The 20,199-nt window shown below is 49.8% G+C and overlaps 1 protein-coding gene across 3 annotated transcripts in view; it reads right to left on the minus strand.

The window, feature by feature from the left end:
* Positions 1 to 739: 739 nt before the first annotated feature.
* sbf1 (SET binding factor 1) overlaps positions 740 to 20,199 on the minus strand; it is a 43,594-nt gene continuing 24,134 nt past the window's right edge. For 2 of the 3 annotated variants that reach the window (XM_083692370.1, XM_083692369.1), the window contains 32 exons: positions 20,045 to 20,158; positions 19,540 to 19,668; positions 19,340 to 19,438; positions 18,960 to 19,170; positions 18,387 to 18,499; positions 18,110 to 18,259; positions 17,764 to 17,832; positions 17,468 to 17,626; positions 16,748 to 17,022; positions 16,425 to 16,597; positions 15,964 to 16,037; positions 14,052 to 14,244; positions 13,733 to 13,860; positions 13,292 to 13,467; positions 11,114 to 11,250; positions 10,692 to 10,899; positions 10,013 to 10,209; positions 9,604 to 9,741; positions 9,349 to 9,444; positions 8,879 to 8,953; positions 8,133 to 8,308; positions 7,612 to 7,788; positions 7,258 to 7,359; positions 6,937 to 7,122; positions 6,118 to 6,244; positions 5,777 to 5,907; positions 5,225 to 5,467; positions 4,853 to 4,960; positions 4,341 to 4,546; positions 4,146 to 4,233; positions 3,878 to 4,009; positions 740 to 3,708 (listed from right to left, as the gene is read on the minus strand). In XM_083692370.1, the coding sequence (XP_083548496.1) occupies positions 3,610 to 3,708; positions 3,878 to 4,009; positions 4,146 to 4,233; positions 4,341 to 4,546; positions 4,853 to 4,960; positions 5,225 to 5,467; positions 5,777 to 5,907; positions 6,118 to 6,244; positions 6,937 to 7,122; positions 7,258 to 7,359; positions 7,612 to 7,788; positions 8,133 to 8,308; positions 8,879 to 8,953; positions 9,349 to 9,444; positions 9,604 to 9,741; positions 10,013 to 10,209; positions 10,692 to 10,899; positions 11,114 to 11,250; positions 13,292 to 13,467; positions 13,733 to 13,860; positions 14,052 to 14,244; positions 15,964 to 16,037; positions 16,425 to 16,597; positions 16,748 to 17,022; positions 17,468 to 17,626; positions 17,764 to 17,832; positions 18,110 to 18,259; positions 18,387 to 18,499; positions 18,960 to 19,170; positions 19,340 to 19,438; positions 19,540 to 19,668; positions 20,045 to 20,158 (4,689 nt within the window). In that variant the 3' untranslated portion in view covers positions 740 to 3,609. The remainder of the gene's footprint in view (positions 3,709 to 3,877; positions 4,010 to 4,145; positions 4,234 to 4,340; positions 4,547 to 4,852; positions 4,961 to 5,224; positions 5,468 to 5,776; positions 5,908 to 6,117; positions 6,245 to 6,936; positions 7,123 to 7,257; positions 7,360 to 7,611; positions 7,789 to 8,132; positions 8,309 to 8,878; positions 8,954 to 9,348; positions 9,445 to 9,603; positions 9,742 to 10,012; positions 10,210 to 10,691; positions 10,900 to 11,113; positions 11,251 to 13,291; positions 13,468 to 13,732; positions 13,861 to 14,051; positions 14,245 to 15,963; positions 16,038 to 16,424; positions 16,598 to 16,747; positions 17,023 to 17,467; positions 17,627 to 17,763; positions 17,833 to 18,109; positions 18,260 to 18,386; positions 18,500 to 18,959; positions 19,171 to 19,339; positions 19,439 to 19,539; positions 19,669 to 20,044; positions 20,159 to 20,199) is intronic. The other variant, XM_083692371.1, reaches the window with a different exon arrangement.

The following is a 20,199-nucleotide window of genomic DNA, read 5'->3' on the forward strand; positions in this document are numbered from 1 at the left end:
ATCCTTCCTTCCTTCACTATTCTGCTGATCTGACCTTGGTAGATGATGAGCCAGGTGCCCTCTACCTACCCAGTAATGCTGTATCACTTCAGGAGAGGAAGGGGACGATGCATTTGAACAGGGCGTGGATCAAGTGGAAAACATTCCCCACACCATTACACCACCTCCATCATGAGAAGGTGTACAGGTGTTCCTAATAAAGTGTTCGGTGAGTGTATATACGTCATGTCAGTCATCTCAGCTCAAGGTTATTTGGGGTTGAATAGTTAAAATAATATTGCGTCCTGTGTGACAGCATTTTTGTACAACGTGTGTCGAGTAAACTGCCCGGTCTGTCTGAGTTCTGGTTCACCAGCCAAGCCTGACCGCATTGGCCCCAGGGAGACTATATAAAGAGCTCAAACTGGTGATCCTTGCCCATAGCATTGACCACTAAATACCCCTATGAGGCCTCTCTGGACAGAGACATACAGCAGCCAACCATCAAGGGCATAGATACAGAATGATTCATTCAGTCATCCAACCATCCGGTCCTGCCTCTGCTCATCTCCTCAGTCACCACAGCTAACTATCAATCTCATTCTTGACTCTGGTCTTGTCTTACCAGGTGGTGTGTCCTTGTATTGACCCATGTAATGCTTGTGTCACTTACAATTGATCACTATTAACATGCATCGCCAATCTCAAAATACCAGTTAAACCTCACACAACTCTTTCACACATACACAGACCAAACCAATGACGTTTAAACCCACAGTGTTTTTGTTTTAATTCTAAAAAATATATTACATGATTGACAACATAACCCGGCTCAGAAGGAAATTTCTAATTAGAAAAAATTAACATAACAAAAATAAATAATAAAAAGATAATTGTATTGTTCTGATGAATGTCATAGTTTGATGTAAATCTACTCAAATCAGGAGAGTTAAATAGACTCCAGTAAATAGGGTGAGCTGGGTTTTTGAATTGTGTGTCAATGAGTGACGTTGCAAACACCCCAAGTGCACAGGTAAGCAACTTACTGAAATTCAGCCACTCTTCAAAAACACCCCATCTTCACTAGGGAAGCTAGCTCTTGCTCATACAAACACACATTTTCCACTCTTGCTCGGGGTTGATATTGGGGAAGGACAACCATGTTTAAAAAAAGACATTGAGGGTTTACTTATACAACAAATTTTCCAAAAAGTAGTAGCATTAGTCACATTAATACAGAAATAAACAAATGGCACATTGGATTCCTAATTAAAAAATAAAAGTGGTGGTTGAGGAACTTCTTACTGAGGAGACAAAGTTAAATAAATTACTACCATAAACGTTACATACAAATCTGAGTAGTATATACAAAGGAGTTATTAGACACAAAAATCTACAATTCCAATTTTATGTTCAACAAGACAGCAGTATAACCATATTTTACACGGCAATGTTTGTGTTAACGAGAAGGAGAATGTGTGTGCCTGTGTTCGGTGTGTCTGTGTGTGTGTTTTGTGAGGGGGGGGGGGGGCGGGAGGGGAGGGGGGCTAAAAACAAGGGCTAACCGACACTGTTCTGGAGAATAAAAAAAACAGGTGACAATTGCAATCTCACAAAGCTAAGTCCAGCTAAACATATTCCCTCTCTACACGGCTAACAGACATCGACTCCTCTATATACAAGCTTTAGACTAGAAGGTAACAGGTCCTAGCTAAAAACACTGGTTTAGACAGAAGCGCAGCGGAGAGAGAGCTGGGACTGGCTGAAGGATCACCGTTACCACACACAGTGACTCAGAGGAGTTTCCAGGAGCTAGACTTTGCCCTACAGACCATCAAATTGAATAGGTAAACAGCTTAGGAGGATATTTTACGCATGCTTTTTAACGTTTTAATACAATTGGCTGCATCCTGCTACTCAACTGGTGTCAAGGATTAACTGATCTGCTGTGTTATTTAAAACACTGAATTTTGTTAATCTTAATGTGACCTAACCCTTGAACACTGCCTCCAACTTTAATACACCCCTCTGGGTGAGGTTGTATTCCCCGAAAATGGTATATGTGACTTGCAGACCTGGCTCAAATACACGTCAAGTATGTTAGTTGTGCATGACTTAGAGTGGAGTTCGACTTTTGAGACTATTCCATTATACCAGGCAAACTAAATCAACCACAGCTTAAGTATTTGACACATGTATTTGATCAAGGTCTGTTTTTTGTTAGAACACAATTTAACAGTCCTGTAAACTGTACAGTATAACTCAAATATAGCCTAGCCTAGCCTTTCATAACTGAAATACCCTGTTTCCTCTCCTGGTCCGGTCATTGACCTAAGAAGCAGAGGGGCACAAATGAATCACCACAACAAAATATATCCCTCCTTTTCCTTCAGCATCCCTTAAAATTCTGAACGTTAATAGTGGTTTTATCTGTTTTGATTAGAAATATAGAGGAAGAACGTAGCTAGAGAATTACTGTCCATAGCTTCTTTTGTAAACACTCTAATGAAGTTCCACAGAATCCTTGTGTCCGGCGGATTGAGAATCTAATCTCCGACTGGCATTCTCCTGGATTGATCGTGAGGGCTAACGGCTTTCACAGTATATCATCATCATCATCATCAACTGCTCAGGGAAGGGAGGGGGGGGATACGGAGGACTGGAGGATATATTCTCTGATACAAATTTAAGTGAGGGAAAAAAAAAATATGGATAAGCAGAAGAAAAAAAAATCCTTCATGAACCGTTGAGAGGACTTCCCTTGCGATGTGTCTGGGGTTAGAGAGACCCGGCGTGGGGGTGGCGGGGGTCTGTGAGTGTCCAACTCACTGGGGGGGAGGGGGGGTGAAACCGCTACATCAGGCTGTGGGGCCTGGATCCTTCCCAAAATGGCCGTCTCAGAGTGGCACAGATAGAGTGACGTTGTGATGGAGAAGGGTTTCATTGCGATGTTAAAGGAAACACCATCTCTGACTTCCTGTATCCGTGGATGACAGACAGGATCTTCTGCATGGATGGGGGGGATGTTTTTCATCATTATTTTCTTCCTGGAGTGTATGGGGTTAAATGTATGTGTGTGTGTGTGTGTATGTGGGTGGATAGTGGGAGGGATGGGGGGGCTTGTAGTCTTTAGGAGATGGAGGGTCTGGCTAGATCTGCATGCTGGTCCATGCTGGAGGCCCCAGGTTAGGTTAGTCTGGTGAGAAACTGTCCTTCAGACTTGCACAACGAACATCATGCTTCTTTTTAAGCTCCATTTTTGCATATAGACATCCAGCGCGAATAGTGGTCGGACTACGGCGGTGAGAGGCTGCAGCAACGTGGCGAGACAACAGCGAGTGGTCATCGGGGACTTCTCTCTTTCTTTTTTCATTTTTGTTTCTTATCAATTTTTTATTTTTTTTATAACAAAAACACTGAAACATTGTGACGCAACATCATCAGTTCAACACCACCGACGCGGAACGGAGCTCATCTGTGGAAAGGCCCCTCCCACTCTGTCTCGATCCCACCTCCTTCTGGGGGGAGGAGCTCCTGTGATTGGCCGGCAGAGATGTCCATCAGGTGCTTCAGCACTGCTCATTCGTTCCTGGTTGGATTGTTCCTGTCCTTGTGGAGACCTGCCCCTCCCTAGGCGTCTGAGAGGCAGCTCTGAACACTGTCCATCCACAGCTGTGCGTTCATGCTGTCCTGCGCACAGAAGTTATACACTCTTTTGGTCGTCTTGAGCTGCCATGGAGGGAGAGAGAGGAACGCTCGTCAGGGCACAAACAACTACCCAGCCTTCACAGACAAAAACATGTCCACACACACACACACACACACACACACACACACACACACACACACACACACACACACACACACACACACACACCTTCAGGCTCAGCATACTTACATCAAAGAAGGCTTTCTCCTCTATGTTTTTGGGCGCTCCCATGGTGGGGGTCCCTGGAATGACAGACTCTACCTCTGCCAGCTCAATCATCCCCTTACACTCCTTATCTTGCCTGGTCTCATAGTATCTCAGCTACACAGAGTGGGATAGGGGGAGAGGGGGAGAGGGGGAGAGCGAGAGCGAGATCATCATCATCATCATCATCGCCATGTTTAACAGCATCATTAGCATCATCATGACCATCATTATCCTCCTTCCTTGCTCATACCTGATGTTTGGTCTTGTCAAGCACAAACCAGCGGGGTTTCCATGGTTTCAGCAACGCACCTTTCTTAAACAGGATCCCCTCAAAGCTCCTGGAGGTCAAAGGTCAAAAGAACACAGTAAGACACAGATGGCCAGTGTGACAAGAGAACAGAGAGAGAACCAGGACCCGTTGGCAGCCTGGGGAGCGGGTACAGACCTGTTCTCACTCTCGGTGCTCTGGAACTGGCTGTAGAGAGTGCTGGTGCTGGGGCGCCCGGCCACAGGTGTGGAGGTGGCGCTGACCTCGCAGTCTAAGGCCAGGTTAATAGAGGAGCCCACCCCACTCTCCTGCAGGTAAACCCCCTGAGAGCGCCGTTGGTGACTGAGGTTAGACGACATGAGCAAGGAGCTGGAGAACGATTGCTGGAGAGAGAAAAAGAAGGGGAAGAAAGGGAGGAGGAGGGGGGGGTGGGGTGTAGCACGTCGAGGGAGAAAAAGAGGAACACAGACAGAGAAAAAGAAACACGAGAGAAGGATGTCATGCATTAGATAAGCAATTCAGTAACAGTTGACACATGAAATAGCTGCATTCTCCCAACCGACCACAAGAGGTCAGTGGAACACCATATAACAAGACTCCAAAACATCAGCAAGAAGTACGTTTGTGTCAGTCAACGTAAAAACCCAGTGCAACCCTGGCTAAGATGCTGGTTGACCATCGTGACTCACCCTGCTCTCATGCTTGGCCTCGGCTCGTTGGGTGGTCTTGATCTTGTCCCAGGTGTCCTTCCACTTCTCTGTCGCTTGACCCAGCTCAGCCTCCAGACTCTGAAGATCCTGGGGGGTCACACGCACACGCACGCACACACAGGCACACACACAGGCACACACACAGGCACACACACAGGCACACACACAGGCACACACACAGGCACACACACAGGCACACACACAGGCACACACACAATTAGAGAAAGAACGGATAAGAATCACATAGCATAGTGTATTACATAACAAAAAAAAAGCACCGGCTGTAGACTGATGGCCATGCAGTGAGTGTGTGTTTTAGAGAGAGAGGTTGTGTGTGACGAACCCACTGACCTGTAGTAGTTTGGTGATGGCGTCTGGCACCACTCTGCTGCGGCTGTCATAGCAGGGCCAGACCACGTGGCGCTGGGACTTGGGAGTGGTGGTGTCTGGTTTGTCAGGCACCTCCTCGGCCAGCCTCTCCTGCCGGCCCCTCACCACCAGCTCCCAGTCGTACGACGGACCCTCGGACAGGGTCTCCTCCGTGTAGTAGTCCCACACCTTCAGGTTGGAGATGAAGCTGTAGGGTCTCAGCACCTGGGGCACGCATACACACACACACACACACACACACACACACACAAACGCACACGCACACGCACACACACACACGCATACACACACACAGGAGAAAACACATTGAGAGACGTAGCTCGTTGGCACTAGCAAATGTAATATTCACTCCCAACTGTTTGCCTGTGACGCCTTTTTACTTTTGTGTAACTTGTGTATATCGAGCAATATATTAGGCAACCATGTGACATCTTTGATAAACCAGTTTAGATACGATCAGCTAACAGCTAACTTCAGCCCCAGGCTCACAGCAGCAGCCCCAGGCCCGCTCACCTCCTCGTCCTCCGGGGAGAACATGTAGTTGAAGAAGATGGGCGTCTTCTTGTTGAGCCGCTCGATGTAATCCCACACGGACTTACACACCTGCGGGTTCTTCCTCTCTCCTTTCTCCTCATAGAGCACACCTGGAGAAAGACAGACAGACGGACGGAGGGAGGGAGGGAGGGAGGGAGGGAGGGAGGGGGGGGGGGGGTTCATCCATATCCCCAAAACAAACCATGCCATAGTCAGTCAGTCAGTCAGTCATCCACAAGTCATCCACAAACTCTGGTGGTTTAATGCGTCATGTTACGCATTCACATTGAAGCGGTTTGTATAAGAGAAGGAGGGCTCACCCAGCTCAATGCGTTCGTAGTCTGAGTCAAGCAGGAAGGTCCTGAAGCGGTTGGACACGTAGTGGTAGGCCAGGAACTTCAGGTAGTACTGACTGAACTCAAACTCCATGGGGAACTGCAGGTGGATCTGTGCAGGCAGAGAGAAGGGGGGGGGGGGGGGACAGAATTTAACGTTACGCATCGACACCACTTCCTGACCTCAGATACGCATCCTGAACTTGAGCCACTCAAAACTTGACGCTCTGCACTCTCTCAAGTGTCAAGGCAAGGGTTCAAGGAGCTGGGTTGCGAAAGCTTTGAATTTCTGGACTGCTATGACGTTCAAGCAAGTGTGTTAAACAAACATGTCAACGACACAACCACTTCAGCTCATTGCATTCAGTAAAACCCTTTCCCAGTTTATCTCCCTGCTGTTTACATGGTTCACATGAAGCCTATTTTGAGGCAGTCTAGGCCCTAGGAGAGAGACAATGAGGAGCAGAGGGAGAGAGGATGCTCTCAGAGATACAGCCCCATGTAATAATAGCTCTGCTGGGTAAAAGGGGGCCGTTGCAGACCTGGTGGTCATAAATCTATACAGGGCTGCTCAGACCCCAGACCGTCAGACACATCCTGCATGTGATAAAGCCACGGAGGCCACGTCACTGGCCCGGCAAAACAGGAAACACACGGGCACGACACCCACACACCCACACCCACACAACATATAGTGAAAAACAGAACCTGTGTTTGAGAGATGAGAATAATCTTGGTTGTGACACATACATACATATACATATACACACACAAACACACACACACACACACACACACACACACCTGGTGCACGCAGTCGAGGAACTGCAGAAAGACCGGTGTGAAGCCGCTGCTCTGGCTGGCTAGCGTCTGGGCGCCACGGTGACTGAACCTGTGGCCAAACGACAGCCACTCCTTCTCCACCAGCAGACGGAAGCCGTCGAATGTGCGGTAGTAGGGGTCTGACAGCAGCTGCACCAGAGACACCACCTGGGGGGGGGGGGAGATGGAGCACATTAGACCATGGAGAGAGAGACAGCTGCATCATAGATATCTGTGGGTGTGGGTGTGGGTGTGGGTGTGGGTGTGGGTGTGGGTGTGGGTGTGGGTATGGGTGCGTCATACCTGAGTAGTGACGTCCCAGCCGTCCTCCAGGCTGACCATGACTGAAGATCCTGTATCCAGCAGCTCCACCACCAGAACTGACACCTGCAGAACCTTGTGCAGCTGGACAAACACACACACACACAGTCAGGTTAAACATACAGTGTGCATACACTTATTCACTCACACGGAGTGTCGGTACACACACAAAATACATAAACATCACACACGCGCACACGCACACACACACACACACACACACACACACACACACACACACACACACACACACACACACACACACACACACACACACACACACACACACACACACACACAATCTCTCTCTCTCTTTTGATTAGATGGGATGAGTACCAGGCACATCCACTCCGACTCCTCCAGGCAGCGGTGGAAGGTCATGCTGGGGTCGGAGGTGGTGGAGCTGGGCACACAGGCCTTCATCAGCTTCTTGAAGCTGTTCTTCACCTGCCTCACGTCACACACCTCGATAGGCACCACCTCCCACTGCTGGAACGAGTCCTGCTTCCCTCCCTGCACGCCAAGGGGAATCAACACACACTGAAATCAACACTTTCAAAGACTTTTGTGATGCTTGGTCTCAATGTAAACCCCATAAGCTAAACCAATGTGCATTATTTATCTTATAATCTGTTTATTATTAAATGAATTGGGAGGTTGAATGTTTTATCTCTCTCTTCTATTTTGAGGGAGAGAGGTAATGGGGGAGGGGGGGGATGGTGATGCAAAAACAAGATGAAATATTGTTTTTCATAAACTATGTAACTTTGATGCAAGAAAAAAGTATTCACATGAGAGTATCAGTGTGTGTGTGTGTGTGTGTGTGTGTGTGTGTGTGTGTGTGTATTGGTGGTCACCTTGAGCTGGGACTTGTCCCCGATGATGTAGAGGTACGCCCTCTGCTGCCTGAAGAACAGGGCCTCGCTGACCCCTCCGTTGGGCTGGGGGGACTCCTTCCCTGCCGCCAGCCTGTTCCCCACATCTGCGTTGTAGGCACTCAGACGCCCACTGCCCCGGATACTGCCCCACTTCCCTGGGTTAAACACACACAGGCACGCACACAGCTCGTGTCAGTGGATATCAGAACACACAGAATGTATGCATTCACCATTTGTCAAACACACACACAGTCCACATATTTACATACATAGAGTGTTGTATGACTATGTAGTCTAATAGCCATGCTGACAAACAACTATCCAAGAAAGAAATGATGGAATATCTACGACAGAATCTAGATTTTTTTTCTTCTTGAAGTAATTTAGTTCTTCTAAATCCACAACAATCATCACACACATTAGACAGTAGTAATCAAACACACAACAACAGAGACATCAACCAGGACAGCCTGCAGAGTCAAGAGTGTGTAGACGGGCCAGCAGGCCAGCATGCAGAGAAGATGCCTTGGAAGAAAAGCTCTCCGACAGAGAAAAGCAAAAAAATCAGGTTTAGGACAACAAATAGTTAGTCCTGAAAGAGGCAGGCTATGACATCACATCACAGGGACAGCGGTGCCAGCCAGCGCAGACAGACTGACGTCACTGTTAAAGAGACTTGATTGGTTAGGTTTGGGGGAGCGGGGGGGGTGCGGGTCCTACTGTACCTCTGGAAGGGTTCCTGGCCTTGCCTGAAACTCTGGGCTGAGAGAGCGAGATGACCCTCGCCCTTTGACCCAGAGCTGAGGTCAAATGACAGAGATGCCCATTAACCAACACCATACAGACGGAGATGGTTTCACACAGCTACAACTACACACCAAGTACCAAACTACACATACACACACACACTCACACACACACCCAAAGATGAGGTACAGGAATGGGTTATTATTAAGAAACATAAGCCTCATCCCGCTTTGAGTTGAAACACCCAATTCAATTAGGTCCAATGAACATGCCTTACAACATGGAATTTTATGCCTAACCACTCTGCTACATTCAGTAGCACACGTTTACGTCAGGGGAGTGTCAATGGACTAATTGATGGGGAAAAAACACACACACTTACACATTAACACACACACTCACACACACACACACACACTCACACACAGGGACACAAACACACGCTCACCTCCACGACTGAAGGTTCCAGGCATGTCCTCCTTGGCTCCCATCACCTGTTTCATCAGAGCTCCGATCTTGGGTTGCCTTAGCTTATCTGACGAGTCTGGAGGAAGACACAGCACAATGATCCCAAACTGGCTATAGAGCGTGTGTATGTGTGTGTGTGTGTGTGTGTCTCACCTGAGTGCTTGTATGTATGAGTGAGCGTGTGTGTGTGTGTGTGTGTGTGTGTGTGAGCCTGTGTGAGTGCCTAAAGACCCACCTGAGGTGCTCATGTGAGTGGAGGTGAACCCGCTGAGTGTGTTTCTGCCGCTGGGCTCCGTGTAGGAGGGCATGGAGCTGATGATGGCCTGCAGGTACTTCTCCTGCTCCAGGCTGGTGGAGTCTGCCTGAGAGGGCCCTGGAGGGAGGAGAGGACACACACACACACACACACAAAACAGTCAATGCCGAACTCAATACAACACATTTGATTCTCCCAAACAGCATTGCTAACATCATGTATAATCTACCCAAACCCAGCCCTGGAACACCATCATAACTACCTCAATGAAGGGGGGTCTGTTCCACAACTACCTCAATGAAGGGGGGCCTGTTCCACAACTACCTCAGTGAAGGGGGGTCTGTTCCACAACTATCTCAGTGAAGGGGGGCCTGTTCCTGTCTCGTACCTGCGCTGGGGGCGTTGGGGGACTTGAAGAAGCCCACCACTCCTTTGGCGTGGAGGCCTGCGGAGCGCAGCAGCACAGCCTTGGTGCGGGAGTTCCTCCAGCACACCACAGGGAAGCGGTTCTGCCGGTAGCAGCGTGAGATCCGCTGGATGGTGGAGTCTGGGATGCTCTGGGGCACGATCAGCAGGCCAGGGTAACTGAGACACACACACACACACACACACACAGACACACACAGAGACAGACACACACAGAGACAGACACACACAGAGACAGACACACACAGACACACACACACACACACACACACACATATGAGCATGCACACACACGAGCGCACACACACACACGAGCGCACAGAGACACACACACACACACACACACACACACACACACACACACGCGAGAGGGGGAGAGGAAGCAAGGGTGAGGTGACATCTCTGTAAATGTCACCCACCACACAATAACACGACCACTACGTTTTTGCATTTAGTGTTCAAAAATAGTTTGGATTCATGCTCCTGTTGTGCTGATTGGCCCTGTTATGCACTGACAAAACAGCTTTAAATAAAAGCATCCCCAGCTGAATGACAAATGTAAATGTCAAGCTAAAAGGTGGTGTTGACCATAAACCTCCTTTCCTGATGTGGTCTACCTGCGGTTTGACCGTAAAACTCACCTCCTGCAGACCGTGTACATGCGGTTGACGGTGGAGATGCGGAAGGGCTCGTTCTTGGAGCGGGTCAGGCTGTTACTGAGCGTGCCCAGCCCCAGGCGCTGGTAGTCACGGCAACAGGCCCGCTCCACCACGTTGCTCATCGTCTGTCTGTCCGAGGAGCGCATGGTGGAGGAGAGGGTGAGAGAGCTCTGGTCCAGCTCCTCAGAAACTGCAGAGACAGAGACACACACACGCACACGCACACACACACACAAACACATGGTACACATTAACACATGGTACACACATGGTACATATATTCGTAACAGCAAGTCACGTACAGTATACTTGGTTGTGTCGTTGGTTTATGGTAGTACTAGCGATGTCCATTCTTGTACTTTCATTGGTGCATCCAGTACCAACCGTGAGTCACTGTGCCTCACCTGAGATCTCATCCTCGTCCAGTTCTGATTGGAGGCTGCTCCGGTTCTCCCAGGTCGGAGGGGAGTACTTTTTCCGGGTCACGTACTGCCGGCCGATGGTCCTCTTGGCGCTCTTCACCAGGTTTTTGGAAAGTGTTCTAAGAGGATGAGTGGAAGTGAGAGAGAGGGATGGAGAAGAGTGGAGGAGTGAGGAGAGGAGAGGAGAGGAGAGGAGAGGAGAGGAGGGAGGAGATGGGAGGTTAGATTAGAGAGTACAGTGGAGGGCAGTTCAAACACGTCATGTTCATTCACACACACACACACACACACACACACACACAGGCAGGCAGTTAATGAGGAACTTGATGACTTGGTGTCCTTCCTGGATAGACATTTAAAAAGGTACAAATGCATTCCGTTTGTACTTGAAACGCCGGCCAATTAAGGCTGAAGCACACGCAGAAGCTGAGGACTTCTCTCAGTGGTAGTCTGGATGCATAATTGAAAGGCATGAATGCATTAGCCTGGCAGGGTGTACCACGGGGGGGGGAGAAGGGGGGGGGGGGGGGGGCAGGGCCATGTTGTCCTGAGGTTAAATATCTCTGAATAGAGCCTTTTAGTGGCGTGACACACGACGGAGATGGAAACTCCAGGGCCGATGGAAGAGATGTCACATTTTCCACTGCTGAATTATTCAACGGCAGCTTTCTCTCATGCTCCTTTCATACCCCACAGGAGAGAGGGGGAGAGGCAAGGAACGAGAGAGAGAGGGGGAGAGAGAGAGAGAGGGGGAGAGGCAAGGAACGAGAGAGAGAGAGAGAGAGAGAGAGAGAGAGAGAGAGGGGGAGAGGCAAGGAACGAGAGAGAGAGAGAGAGAGAGAGGGGGAGAGGCAAGGAACGAGAGAGAGAGAGAGGGGGAGAGAGAGGGGGAGAGAGAGGGGGAGAGAGAGGGGGAGAGGCAAGGAACGAGAGAGAGAGAGAGAGAGAGAGAGGGGGAGAGAGAGGGGGAGAGGCAAGGAACGAGAGAGAGAGAGAGAGAGAGTGGGGGGGAGAGGCAAGGAACGAGAGAGAGAGAGAAGGAAAGAGAAAGAGAGAGAGAGAGAAAAGCGCACTTTGGGGGGGGGGGGGGGTCTATTGGCTGCTACAGTGTATGGAATGGACAGTAGGACTCTGAGCCACACATTCCTGAAGCCTGACTGAGAATAAGTTAGAGGGTGCAGCCAGCAGAATTAGAGACTCCGCTTTCTGGTTGCATGCGTCGTGCACACCCACATACAGGGAGGACACATTTAAGCTTGCATGTTCATGCTCACGACATTCTGCTGCAAAGAAAAGCATTGCAAGCACGCACGCACGCACAGGAGATAACATGCAACCACGCAGAGAGAGTTGGACTCTAATCTGCTTTTCTAACGTCCACACTCAGAGGAATATACATCGTCTGTCCCGATTACTTCTGGGTGTGCAGTACTGTATTGTTTCAGTCAGATATAACGTAGAGTTTACGGACGTGGAAATGTCTTTAACAAGGGATTTGTCAAAGGCGGGCGGCGGAAAGTAGGGCAAGTATGCAGAGAGCGGTCTCCTCAGAGAGCGGTCTCCTCAGAGAGCGCAGCTCCGGGCCCAGCTCTGTATTTAGTCAAACGCTACGGTAGTGCTGTGTGTCACCACCTCTGTCATTTAGTGAGCTACTGAGTGTTTGAAATGGATGTTCTGCGCCTCGGCCCTGAGGATGTGAGACGGGGGGGGGGTCAGATGTTCGGTGACAGATATCTGCTGCTCTGTACTTCCTCTTTGGAGATAACTCCCCTGCCGTGGACCGACTGTGACGACAGCTCTGAGAAACTGGAACAATGCTGAACAGTTGGGCACAATGGTGCTGTGTGTCTGAATGTGTGACTGTTGTTTGTTCGGTGTCTGTCTGATGACTTACTCGGGTGATCGGTTCTTGTTTTTCCCTTTTCTTTAGAACTTGTCCACACATGTGAGTGTCAGTGACTCTACAGAGTGTGTGTGTGTGTGTGTGTGTGTGTGTGTGTGTGTGTGTGTGTGTGTGTGTGTGCATTGTAAATCTGTGTGTGCGTGCATGTGCATTGAAAATCTGTGTGTGTGTGCATTGAAAATCTGTGTGTGTGCGTGTGTGTGCATTGTAAATCTGTGTGTGTGTGTGTGCGTGCGCGCGTGCATGCGTGTTCTTACTTTAGTGACTGGTTCTTGTCCTTGGTCTTGTGCTCGACCACCATCTTGCCACACTGGCCCACGGTGAAGGCGAAGGTCCCCTGGACGTGCTGGGGGTAGCGCAGCTTGTGCATGTGCTTCCTGAACACCTCGGCCAGGTCTGACGCCACCTCCTCGTCAAACGCTATCTTCATCAGCTAGAGGGGCGCACGGACACACACACACACATTACCACCATGTTAGCCTGAGAAATGAATGAGAACTGTAGATTGAGTTAAGATACGCTGGGCTGGGCTGGACTGGGGATGGGGATGGGGGGGGGGGGGGTAATAATAGTAAGCAGGACAGCGCGGAGGTGTGTATGGATGTCAGGGAGAGTGAGGAGGAACTGGACACGTGGGCCGGGGAGAGACCAACGGGCTGTCAGAGTGTGCATGGGGATGTGAGGGTGGAGGAGGGTACCTGGAAGGTACAGGAGCGTAGCTGCAGGCCCTCCTGGATGAACTGGTCCATGGGCAGACTGACGGAGATCCTCTTCTCCTTGGTCAGAGAGGCGATGGGGAACGAACGCGTCACCACCTGCTCCCCCACTGCACAGCCAGAGCAACAAGTCATGGTTATGAGAGAGATGACGTGTGTGTGGGTGTGTGTCTGAGTGAGTGAGAGTGAGAACGTGTGAGTGTGTACGTATATGTGTGAGTGTGTACATGTGTGTGCGTGTGTGTGTGCGTGTGAGTGTGTACGTGTGAGTGTGTACGTGTGAGCATGCATGCCATCTTACCCAGCGGGTCGTTGGGCGTGCCCTTGAAGATGAGGCGGTAGGTGGTGAGGAAGATGGCGCCCTCGGCGGGCAGCAGCGGCGGACCCCCCATGGCCCCCGTGGCCTCGTCACGGCCGTCTGAGATCAGGTGCACGCGCATGCCGTCCATCACCAACTCCTCCCCCGCCAGCAGCAGGGGCCTCAGCAGCTTGGGCTGCACACGGAGAGAGGGAGGGAGAAGAGGGGATGAAGGAGAGAGAGGAGGGGGGCAGGAGGAGGGGGGGGTGGGATAGAAAGGGTAAAGAGGGGGATATAGATGGGAGGGGAGGAGAGGAGGGGGAACAAAAAAATCAGGATTGCGTGAAAGGGGCAGGGGAAGACAGGAGAGGAGAGGGGAGGGGAGGGGCAGAGAGAAATAAGAGAGGGAGGGGCTGTTAGCGCTGAGTGTCCAACTGACACTGAGATGGTATTCCTAGATCGCCCTTTGGTCATCCGAGCTGCCGTGTTAGTCTGCTATTATTCAGTTAATAAACAGGAACACAGTCCCCAAACAAAAGGCACACATCAACCCAGAGCCCATGCTGAAGCACCAGTCATCAACAGAGACCAGGCAGGACAGAGACACAAAAAACAAACAACTCAAAACAGAGACATTTTGCCTCAGAACGTATGTTGTTATGGTTACGTAACCTAAAGCTGCCCTGATATGTAAATGGCGTAGGGGCTGGTGGGATCTTGGCGAGGACAACCCAACGCACAACAAGTCAAATAAACAGAAAGGAAAATATAGCCCTGTGTATGTGGGTATGTTTACAAAGTTGGATATAAAACCTTTTCGAATATTCATATATTTTTATTAAGACTTTTTCTCTGAAGTAGAGACAAGCATGTTTACAACCACTTGTATAATTCTCACAAACATTCTAAAACTCTAACTGAGAAGTATCCGTGGGATGCATCGCAAATTATTCAAAGTATGAATAAGCACCAGGTCTAGCTTGTAAAGAAAGACCATCTGGCTCCACGCATCCCTTCCTTTTCCCTAGCGATGCTTGAGAAGCTTACCCATGGGGCAGCTTCACCAAAAAAGAGCAACTGAACTCATAATTAATGAAACGTTTCATAACCGATTTCATAACCCGTTGCGCAACACCTGAAGCCCCACATTTTGACTGAAATTCACACCGGTGCTTACGCACGAAAAACAGACCGGGTTCTGGGAGTTTTGATTGGTTGAAATCGGAGATGCTCTCTGCGGTATTATATGCTGCGCTAAAAACCTGTGTTCCTAATTGGAACTTAATTACGAAGCGTTCCAGAGCTCCAAAACATGCAACGGGAACCTTCTAAATACGAGTAAATGTCAAACCAACACACACATCCCTAAGTGGGGTGAAACGTGGGGCACACTCAAATGCTCAAATGCTCCACACACTCAAATGCTCCACCACGTGCCTTTATGTAAGCTAAAACAGACGACGTTTGTATCCTACAAGGAAATGTTGTCTGTTAAGCTTATAAATAAAGGAACGTGGTGGAGCATTTGAGTGTGTGGACCTTACTTCCGTTTTTCATCCAACTGCGAGAGATTGTCACACTGATATGACAGGCATGCAGAGACGAGGCTCCAACAGCGAGCAGCACACTCCGTACAAAACAAACAGAACCCTTCTGTCTGAAGGCACAACAGTCCCAGTTAACACCCTGGCTTTTCAAGACAGAGAGAGAGAGGGAGATGGGGGAAAGGAACTACAACACCCAGCATGCACTGCACTGAGGTGTGAGTCACGCGGTTGCTGTCGGTCAGACAGACGTACCTGCCGTGGCACTGTGACACTGAGCTGTAGGGATTGGTGGAGAGAGGGTTGGGCGGGGCTGGCTTGGCTTCTGCATGGCCTTTGTCCAGCGCAATGTAAAATAGGGAATTGGTTACCTTTTGGATCGGCGGGAGGCGCTTACTCTCCCTGTGGACTGCGTCCAGCGTCTCGATGTGCATCTGAACGATATCTGTTGGGGGGATGGAGAGAGAGTTAACTCAGATACTACCGCCATACAGATTCACTTTCTGTCTCGGAAGCTTGAGCACGTTAACAACTTCTTGACATATTCATAAGAATATAATAAGAATATACACCATTCAGCTGACGCTTTTATCCAAAGCGACCTACATTGCAGTGAGTGCATAAATTTTTCAGTATATGTGGTCTCAGAGGGAATCGAACCCACAACCTAAGCGTCGTTAGCGCCATGCTCTACCAACTGAGCCAAAGAGGACCACAGACCCTCCCTGTCTACGTCACAGCCCCTTTACTTTACTTACTTATTATTATTATTTATTTACTTATTCATATCCCCACTCTGCCCCATTTACCAAGTACCCCCCCCCTTCCGTACCTGGTATCATGGTGTGTAACGCCTTCAGGTGCTCGTTGGTCACTCCACTCTCGTTACACACTTTGTCTACGAAGCGGTTGATGAAGCGCACCACAGAGTTGGCCACGTCTGAGCTCTCAGCGTCCTCGAAGCCGCTCTCTGTGTCGTAGCTCTCCGCCATGCTGCCGGCAATGCTGCAAAATAACAAAATTATTAAATGCAGATACTAGATTTATCTCCAATCCTCTGTGTCTGTGTGTGTGTGTGTCTCTGTGTGTCTGTCTGTCTGTGTGTGTCTGTGTGTGTGTGTGTGTGTGTGTGTGTGTGTGTGTGTGTGTGTGTACCTGTTAGTGACGTAGCTGTTGCTGACACTCTCCACGTCTCCCAGGCCGGCGCTGCGGAGCAGGCGGTTCTTGCTGGTATCCAGGGGCAACAGCAGGTAGCTCATGCGGTTGGCGTAGTGGATGGCCTGGCTGAACACCGTGCTCTCCTCCTTCTGCACACGCTCAGTCTGTTTGTCCTTGTCGAGCGTGGGCCACAGCCGGCTCTGCTCAGACGCCAGCTCCAGAGCACTGAGGTCCTCCTGACCCCCACCTGCCCCGTCCTGCTGCGCCCGGGACTGGGGGAGGGCAAAGGGCAAAAGGTCAGAGGCGAGTTTGGCGACAAATCAAAAGACCTTCTCAGAAGACAAGCTACCATGCTCAGTTACGTTTACATTCCAGTGTTTGATGCTTAAAGCGGAACTTTCAGAGCAGGGTCGGAGTGCAAAAACTCTTGTCTGCCGCATTTTAACACGGTATGAGATCTTTTTAACAAGTAAACAGACCTGGCGTTTCGATAGTTATGATGCAGCTGCACGCGAAATGATGACCAGAAACACACATGAAAATGTATTTCGGGTAACACACACCCTTTGACACACAGCCAAAAAATTATCATAAAAAAGGGATAGAATTTACAAGCTTTAAAAAGACCATAGAGGTCAACAAACTTCAACTATACATCCAAGCACATTGTCACCGGTGGTTCTGATACTCCAGGCGTGTAGTGGCAGCGGTCCTTACCGGGCTGTGCTGCTCTCCCTCGTCTGTTTCCAGATACAGGGCCCGGATGTGGTTCTGCACGTCGCTGTAGAACATGGCCTCCCAGAACTGCATGGTGGTCCACACCATGTGCTCCTGCACACAGCTGTAGGCAAACTGGGTGATGCCTGCTCCAAGTTTCTGTCAGACACCACAGATACCACACACACACACACACACACACACACAAGACCACAGCATTAGGGGCAGAGCACTTCCAGGGATTGGAAGAATTACACGAATGATTAGGGGTGATTTGCGTACGTTCACAGACTTACTCTGCAGAAGGCCGTGACCAGCGGAAGAAGGGCAGCTGCGATACCGTGCTCGTCCATGTGAGAGCAGTCCTGAGCAGAAAGACAACAGGTCAACGTGTCACCGTGTTTCTGAATCACTGTCAGTGATGGAGCTTACAAACACACAAACACTACACAGTGTACAAAGAAGAACATGTACCATATGCTCAATCACATTATCAATATTAAATAGATAGTGACGCTATCACGGCTTCGGAGAAACACAGAGTGGATGATGTTCCCGACACTGACAAGTGACAACAACCTCAAACACGTGTGCACTGAACTGCTGGATCTCCTGAAGGGGCAGCTGCCTGCTCAGGTTTACCTGTAAGGTGCAGTTCATCATGCGGACGACGTAGTCAAACTGCTGGTCGTCCAGCACGGCTCGGTTCTGCAGGACGTGCTGGTTGAGCTCCTGGGTCAGACACACCCGGGCCGCCCTTCCTTTCAGCGCCCGCAGTACCGCTGGCATCAGCTAGGGGGAGAGAGTGGGCGACATGTTTAGCGACAGATCTTTACCGCCGAAAGGCTGTCAAACTGTTTATTTTGTGTCCGATATGGCCAAGTCTGAGGAGATGACGCTGCGGTCGCAGGCCACTCACCTTCTTGGCCTCCAGCATCTTGTTGTCGAAGATGTAGGTGATGCAGTTCCTGACCACCTCCAGCCTGCGTGCGCTGTTCGCTAGCACGTGCCCATTCCTGTCAACTTGTTCTCCTGGAACATACAGAAGACAGGAGTCATTACAGCCCATTCATCAGTCTACAGTGAATACAGCTCAATTAAAGTCATGCTGAGAGATGGACGGGTGAACAGGGAGGTTGCTCTTCAAGTGTTCTTGACATGGCACTCCGGCACTGTCTGGGTCAGGTTCTTTTATCTGACAAGTCTTTGCTACCTGCCAATCTCTTTAAAACCACCAAAGTGTATCAGTCTCTTTTTAACCCCATCCTTTACCTCTCCCTCTCACATCCAATGTTAATGACAGACCAGGCCACCTTTCAATGCTAAAACCACTGTCTCTATCAGTCGCTTTCAACCACCTCTTAAAAGCCCCAGTACCTCCAACCGCCCCCCCCCTCCTTATACTGCTACCTCTCCAAACCCCAGGCCCTCTTCCGCCCACACCACCACTACGCCCCCCCTCCCTGATGTCAGTGTGTCCTGTCCAGCTCACCCAGGGGGGGTCCGGAGGGTACCAAGGCCTTGAGTTCCGCCTTGACCACGGGTGGGGCGGTCCTAAGCTTGGCGGCGGCGTGGTCGATGAAGAGCTGGACTGTGACGTCGTCCAGCAGGGGGAAGATGGCCTTGTTCTGGGGGGCGCTCTGCCCAGAGGTCTCAGACGGCCGCTGCACCTTATGCATGGCCACCGCCGGGTACGGGTTCTCCTGAGGGAGGGAAAGTAAACGGACGTTGAGAGAACACAACAGGGCAAATAAGATAAGGATGGGGAAACGTTGGGACAGTGGGAGACTGACACTGAGAGCCTAAAACCATCCTTGAGTTAGCACTAGCATCTAAATAAAGCTAAACTGTTGTCGTTTTCAAGGCACTGACGTTTTTGAAGAGCTGCTCAGCCAGCTCCTTGATGTGGTTCATGACTTTGTGTGGGCTGCACTCCTCCTGGCGAATACGCGTCACCTGATTGGCTATCAGCTGTGGGGACAGGAAGGGGAAGAGGTTAAGCACATCTCTGCATCTCTCCTGTACGTCTTGGCCATTGGTATCACTGAGTTGACGCGGTAAGGAAGACTCACGTCGTCAAACAGGTCCGTGGGTCTGTAAGGCGGCCCTCTCTCCGATACGAACCCTGCGAACGCCATCCCGTCCAAGACCTTCATCAGGAAGTCATCCTCCGTCAGAGACCTCTGGCCCAGAAATGCAGCCTGGAGGGGAAAATAAGCCAGTCAGAAACACACACACACCACACACACACCTTTTTCTAACATTGTGACTGCCTATGGCCCCTGGCCCGAGCATTGACTACTTTATCTTATGATGACTGATGGACAGATGATTCACTTAACTTAAATAAATGTATTTGTTGTAAGTCTTTGTTGTAAGGCTTTGGATAAAGGCGTCTGCTAAATGCCATAAATGTAAATGTAAATGTAACACACACATACACACACGGTACAGAATTTCATAGACAGAATGTTGGTCTGTAAGTCTCATTTGGAGCATCTGATGAGTAGTGTTTAATAGGTAGCTAGTGTAGTGGTAGTGTAGTCATTTTAAGAGGGAGAGGGTGCTGTTTTGTACCTTATGGAAGCGGATGACTGGTTCTGGGTGGATGCGGATAATGTGCAAACACCAGCGATAGCCTTGGAACATCTGGGCGAACAGCCACAGAAAAATAGCCCGGATCTCCTTATCCTACAACACACACACACACACAGATAGTAAATGAAAACACA

This window comes from Argentina silus, assembly GCF_951799395.1.
Source record: "Argentina silus genome assembly, chromosome: 20".
NCBI lineage: Eukaryota > Metazoa > Chordata > Actinopteri > Argentiniformes > Argentinidae > Argentina > Argentina silus.